General features: G+C 60.6%; 1 protein-coding gene across 1 annotated transcript; it reads left to right on the forward strand.

The window, feature by feature from the left end:
• The first annotated feature begins 83 nt into the window (after positions 1-83).
• EDN2 (endothelin 2) lies at positions 84-5,557 on the forward strand. The gene is given in 5 exon segments (NM_001003002.2): positions 84-230; positions 563-719; positions 2,220-2,342; positions 3,307-3,405; positions 4,919-5,557. Coding segments are annotated over 5 exon segments (537 nt in total). The 5' UTR covers positions 84-166; the 3' UTR covers positions 5,013-5,557.
• The last annotated feature ends 1,218 nt before the right edge of the window (positions 5,558-6,775 follow it).

Here is a 6,775-nt window from a genome sequence, read left to right on the forward strand (position 1 = left end):
GCGGGCAGGGCCGGCGGGCAGGGGCGGGGCCGCGGCTGGGGTTATAAGAAGCGGCCAGGGCACTGAGGCAGTGAGCTGTGGGCTCGGCTTGGCAGCAGGACGCCGGCAGACAGGCGCGCTCCGTCCTCCTGGGCTCCGTCCTCCGCCCAGCCCGTGGCCCGCCGCTATGGTCGCCCTGCCCTCTGCCTGGTGCTCCGTGGCGCTGGCCCTGCTCCTGGCGCTGCACGAAGGTGAGCTGCCCTAGCCTCACCTGCTACAGCGGCCCCCCACCCCCAGGTCTGCTTGGGGGGGTCTCCCTCCCCAGGGCTCGGTCCTCGCAGGTCTGCCGGGGGGCTGCTGGGGGGGCGCCCGCAGGGGGGCGGCTGCAAGGAGCTCTGCAGGTACGGAGGCCCTTCCCGCCGCGGCTGCTGGGGCTTCCCCAGGCTGGCCCAGAGCTCGGGGGCCGGGACGATGCCAACTTCCTCGATTATGCAAGAGGAGGAGCCCCGCGGGTCCCCCTCCGCCTGCGGTGCCAGGCACCCCGACCCACCTGTCCGCCTCTGTCCCCCTGTTGCGCACGCAGGCAAGGGCCAGGTGGCCGCTGCCCCGGAGCATCCAGCACCCTCAGCCCGGGCCCGAGGCTCCCACCTGCGGCCTCGGCGTTGCTCCTGCAGCTCCTGGCTCGACAAGGAGTGCGTCTACTTCTGCCACCTGGACATCATCTGGGTGAACACTCCCGGGTGAGCTCCCGCGGGGACCCAGGCGGGGCTGCTAGAGGCGGGGCAGGGGGTGGGGAACCTGTAGCTAGCACAGCTCTCCCTGGGCCTCCAGACGGATCGCTGAGCTGACATGAAGAGCGGCTGGGTGTTGTCCCTACTCCCACGTGGGGGCTGCCTCGGTAACCCCGGGCCGGCTCCTGAGAACTCTCACGACAGCCTGGTGTCGGCCCCATTTTCCAGATCAGGGTACTGAGGCCGGGAGAGGCTGGGGGCCTCCCCCAGGATTGCACAGGAAGGAGTAAGCGAGTGGTAGGTGGAGGCTTCATCCCAGGCCCCCGGATGCCAGAGCTCACACCCACTCTCCATGCCGCCTCTGCATGATCTTCCAAGAATAATACGATTAATGACAGCACCCATGTCTTGACTGTGCCAGGCTCTACGCCAAGCCCTGCTTGCAGGTTATCGGCTCACGCATCCCCCATCCTCCCCACGAGGCAGGCACTGCTGTCGTCCCCAGTGACAAGATGAGAAGCCTGCCCCATGTCACCTGGCAGGGCGAGGGTGGGAGCCCAGTGCCGTCGGTTCTGTCTGCACCCGCACTGCCTCCGGGCCACTGCATACTTCAAGTTGAAGTTTCTCTGTGTGTTTGTGTTTTTTTTTTTTTTTTTCCTCCCTTCCCCAAATTGCAAAAGGCAAGAGAAGCCCTGCACGTAAGCGTGTGTGGAGCTAATCCGCATCCAAACACTCGCTCAGGGCGGGAACCCTGCCAGTCCCTGCGTGCTGGGTCTACCTGGAGTCATTACAACTTCAACCACATTGTCTAAAATTAGCTCTGGCACCCGAAGGTGCTGGTCTAACCGGCCACAGGGCCCCTGCCCGGCCCCCAGCCTGCCTTGGCCAGATTTTGAGTCCGAAATCAATCCCACCTGATCTCACACACACGCACACACACACACACAGGCACTTGCACACACCATTTTTTAAGTCAAAGCTCCAAGACACATTTATCACCCCTCCAGGCAAGGGGTGACCAGGTGAGGGCAGCTTAGCCGGGAGCCTGTATGTTTACTTCTGTGAGATGGCATTTCCTCCCCTCCTCCAGGGGGACCAGCCTGGCTCTATCCATCAGCTCAAGTTCCTGTCTGGGAGGGAGGGGAGGAGCTGGGAGGACTCCCCACTTCCTGACTTAGGGAGGGAGCACGGGTCCGCTCCCTCCTTCTCCACGCTGGGAGTCTGACGGAGCAGGGGCCAGAGGTGTGGGAGCAAGCAGAGGCCCAGAAGGGGGAGGGCCCTTGTGCAGGACCACCTGGCACCCAGGGAGGAGCCTGTGCTGGGGCTTCTGGAGGTCAGGGGCTGGTAACCCTTTGCTTCCACCCTGGCGGCATGGGTGGCCATTCCAGCGTGCACCGTGGACAGTGTCTGCTTGCCAGTGGTCGTAGTTTATCTAATCCTCTCTCCCTCTCCCTCTCCCCTCCTCTCTCTCCACCCTACACCACTACCTTGCTGGCTGCCTGCCCACAGACAGACAGCTCCTTACGGCCTGGGAAACCCGCCAAGACGCCGGCGCCGCTCCCTGCCAAAGCGCTGCGAATGCTCCAGTGGCGGGGACCCCGCCTGTGCCACCTTCTGCCATCGACGGCCCTGGTAAGTGGGCACCCAGCCTGCAGGGGCCAGGGAAGCAGGGTGTCTGGAAGACCAGCGGAGGAGCAGGGTGGCTAACGGTGGGGGCGGGCAAGGCTCCTGGGGGCCCACAGGCTGCCTGGAGGCCACGGGCAGTGACCCTTTCTGTGGGGAACCAGTCACTCCAAGTGCCTCCCACTTTCCAGCTCTGGGGGCTTCTGAGAACATGCCACCCTCACTCCTGGGCAGGAGGGAGTCTCCCCAGGTGACAGCTGAAGTAGCTCAGGCCCAGAGAGGGGATAGGACTTGTCCTGTGGGGCTGCCCAGCAGGTCAGAGGGAGAGCTGGGCCTTCAGCCTGGGTCTGACCAAGTGCACTGGGCTGTGGCTTCTGACCGTGACATGCAGGGCTTCGGAGCTTTCTGGTGGAGAAGTAACATCTGGGCTTAGGAGGCTGTGGCACTATCCCAAGGTTGTCACAGAGTTGTTGGGGGTGGGAGGGTGTGTGGGGGGGGTGGAGTTCGGCCAAATATCTTAACTCTCTGGGTCTCAGTTTCCCATCTGTAAAAGGAGCGGGTGGGAGACTTTGTTCCTTCGCTTGGCCACTTGGAGCATTCGGAGAAAGCAGAAACTGGCCTCCCAGTCCCAAACCTGCCATTCCCGTGGTGATGGTTTATGCGAAACTCCTCCTCTGAGACTCAGGCGGTGGCTTTACCCCTGCCTCAGTTTCCCCTGCAAAGGGCCGTGCTCAGCTGCAGGTGGCTGGATTCTGGGAAGGCCGGGCACCCAGCTGCGTCTTACTGAGGCTAAGAACGCATTCCCGGCAGCTCAGTTTTCCTCAGCTCCCACCCCGCCTGGGAAAGGAAGGATGCCAGGTGCACAGGGGTGGAAATGGATCTGCTTGGGGCGGGAGGGGGCACTGGGCCCACAGCCAGGTGTTCTCAGCGCCCTGGGCAGCCCCTCACTTGGGTCCTAATACCGTTCATTCAGGGCCGAAGCTGTGGTCGTCCCAGGCAGCAGGTCCCCCGCAGACGTGTTCCAGGCTGGCAGGACGTGGACCTCCGCAGGAGAGCTCCTCCGGCAGCTGCGGTAAGCGGTGCTTGCACTGACTGAGCACCTACTGTATGCCTTGCACATTGCCCTCAGTCTCCATATGAGGCCAGACCGGGTCCTTACTGGGCAGCCACAGGGACTGAGGCTCAGAGAGGTAAAGGCACTTGCCCGAGGTCACAGCAGTCGGTGGCAGGCATCCGGCTGGCTCCAGAGATTGGGATTGTGACTGCGGAAGGCCGTCGGTTGTGAGCATCTCCTACGTGCTAGGTCCAGAGGGGTCAGCTGTCTATTCTGTCCCCTCCTCCCTGGCCCAGACGGGATCCCCTTCCCGGCAGCCTCAGCATGACTCAGCTCGAGGCTTGGCATACAGGACATGCCCATGAACGTTTGTCCAACCAAACTGGCTTGAGATTAGAGAGCCCACATCTTGGTTGTGCAGCCAAGTGGCTAAAGGGGCAGCTCCTGAGCCGGGGCTGCCCTGTGTGAACCCCAGATCTGCCACAAACAAGCCTTTGTGACCTCGGACTTGTCACTTAACTTCTCTGTGCTTCGGGGTCCAATTTGAACCAGGCCCATCAGCGCAATCCATCTCTGGGAGGGTCGTGAGGTTGGATGAGCTGATGCATGTGGAGCGCCTCAAACACGGCCTGGCACCCCGTGGGAAGTCTGGAGGTGTTAACCATTTAGACCTCCCTCCCCGAGGCTCCTCGGAGCTGACCTCCTGAGAGGTTTCCTGTCTGTTGGCTACAAACCAGCTGCAGCCCCCAGGGACTCCCCTGTCTGGTGAGAGACTGAAATACAGGAGACAGGGCAGGATGGTGGGGCTAGGGAAGACCCAGTATATACTTAGGAACTATCTGAGGATGAGAAAAAGTCAAGATTAAGACTTTTAAGTATGTGGTACCTCATGATGGGCGAAGAGCTTGCTCTGCTGACTTGTCCTCATCGTCACTCCAGCTAGGCCTGCGTTTATTTTGCAGACTAAAAAAGGGGCTCAGAGAGATTCCCACACTTGCCTCGGGTCCCATGGCTGGGAACAGAAGCCAGCCTCCTAGCTCCAGGCTAGAGCACTTGGAGCCAGGACGAGGCCACTTGGGTGATGCTGGAGTCCCCACCAGGGTCTCATCCCAGTTCAGAGAGCAACTGGGACCCCATATTCGTCTGGCCTGAGCCACCTGGAGCTGGACTGTGAAGAATGGGAATTTTAGTCAATGGAATTTGAGTGAGGGGAGGTAAAGAGCCTAGAAGGAACGGCAGGAGCAAAGCTGTGGAGGTGGGAAGGCAGGTCATGGGAGACACTCTGGTCGTTCCGGCAGCATTCGATGTCAAGCATCAGCTTCTCCAAAGTCCCTGTGGGCAGAGAAGCTTCTGGGCCTGGTGAGGCCCATCCATGCAGTGCAGACTGTGTTTGTGGGGTCAGCTGCGGCTGCCCCCTGGGCCCAGGGCGGCTATGGTCAAGGAGGCCAGGTCCTATAGCTCGGCCTCTCCTAGGGAGCTCTCAGGCAGCCCGCCTCTCCCGGGATGCTGAATTGACCCTTCTGGATTCCAGGAACATTTCTGCCGCCAAGATCCGCTTTCCTAGGCGACCCCAGGAGGCAGGGAGGCAGCTGAGGCCCACACACCCAAGGCGGAGGAAGAGATAGCGCCGGTTGCCAGGGACCGCTGGCAAGGAGCCTGTGTGGAGCCGCGAGCAGAGGAGCAGCCCCGGGCCAGGGACCCTGCCCGCCGGGGTGGCACAAGCTCTGGCCTCCCTGCAGGGCGACCTCATGCTGCCCAGGAAAACCTTCAGCCCCCAGGCTGCAGAGTGGCCTCCCCGGCCGGCCCCAGCCCCACCGCCCCGCTGGAAGGAACCGCATGAGGAGTGTGCTCACCTGGAGGCCACGTCCGGAGAGGTTTCCTGTCTGTTGGCTACAAACCAGGATCGACGAGCAGTGGTGGACACGCAGACCGAAGCCGGCCCTGGGGCCCGGAGGGCCCTGGGGTCCCGGGTGGCCCCCGTCTGTCCCCTCCCCAGAGTCCTCCTACCCTCCTGCCCTGGGGACACTCCAGGTGAGAAGGGCCTGCTCTGTCTGTATATAACTTATTTGCTCTAAGAACTTTGAGAATCCCAGTTATTTATTTTAATGTATTTTTTTAGACTCAGTTATTTACCTGCGAACTTGTGTTTGTAATAAACAGTGAAATGGTGCGCTGCTGGTATGGTGTCTTGGCTGAAGCAGAGGGAGGAGACACCTCTCAGGAGCGGGGCAGCTTAGAAGTTAGGGGGACACAGGAAGGAGAGAGCAAGGGTCCGGGGCAGGTGGCCGGAGCCCTGGGTCCCACCCCTGGGCCCCTGCTGGGCACCTCTAGCTGCTAACCCAGCCTCTCTAGGCTTTTGCCTGTCATGTGCCTGGACAGCCATTTGCAGCTTTGACACCCAGGATTCCAGGACCTGTGTCCCCATCAGGCCAGTCACCTATGGCCAGGCCTCTCCCAAGAGCATGTCTGGAAGGAGTCAAGACCTGCTTCTATGCCAGCAGCCCAGGAATCGTCCGTGAGGCCCACAGTCCATCTGTCCAGTGAGGGCCAGGGCCAGATGGATTCCACGACTGTGCTCAGCCTTAGTGGCCAGTGACGGGTGCTTTGTGGAGCTGCGACCTGGCCCTGGCTCGTCCCTTGCCCTGGACCTTGCGAGTGAACCAGAAGTAAGCTTTGGCCGAAGAAGCCCAGGGATCCGGGACTGGGTCGCCCAATCCTGCCAAGGCCCAAGAAGCAGCCCCCCTGAGTTCCAGGGATGGCCGGCAAGTCGCAGTCACCCCTGTCGGCAGCTGCCTGCACCCACAGCCTCCATTTCTGCCAAATCCTCCCTCGACAAGCTGTCCGCTTTGCCCCCGGCCTCCCTGTGCTGGGAGTGGCAGGCGGCCTGAGCTGGCATTGAAAAATAATTATTTACACACTGCTCTAATCCTGCCTTGTCCACGAAGCCAGCCCTGACCCCCTCACCAAAGAATGTCATGCCACACATGGGGAAACCCTGCTGTCTACCGGCACTTCAGCGATGTCAACTCATTTTCTCCACCTCAATCAGCCACCCTGTGACAGAGGGAGTTTTATTACCTCTGTTTTACAGATGAGGAAATTAAGTGCACAGGGAAGGCAATTTACTCGCCCAAGGCCACACAGTAAGTGGTGGCATCAGGATTTGAACCCAGAGTCCAGAGTAGATATGTATGTATATATGGATGTATTTAATAAATATTATTGACTGAATGTATGGATCATCACTGCCGCATGACCTGGATTCATGTCTTTCTCTTTCTGGGCCTCAATTTCTTTTAATCTACACAATGGGAAACAATAGTCTCCAGCTTGTAGGGCAGGTATGCTCTCGCAACAGACTGCTGGGCTCGGCCCTGGGCCTGATAAG

Source organism: Canis lupus, chromosome 15, assembly GCF_011100685.1.
Source record: "Canis lupus familiaris isolate Mischka breed German Shepherd chromosome 15, alternate assembly UU_Cfam_GSD_1.0, whole genome shotgun sequence".
In the NCBI taxonomy this organism is placed as follows: Eukaryota; Metazoa; Chordata; class Mammalia; order Carnivora; family Canidae; genus Canis; species Canis lupus.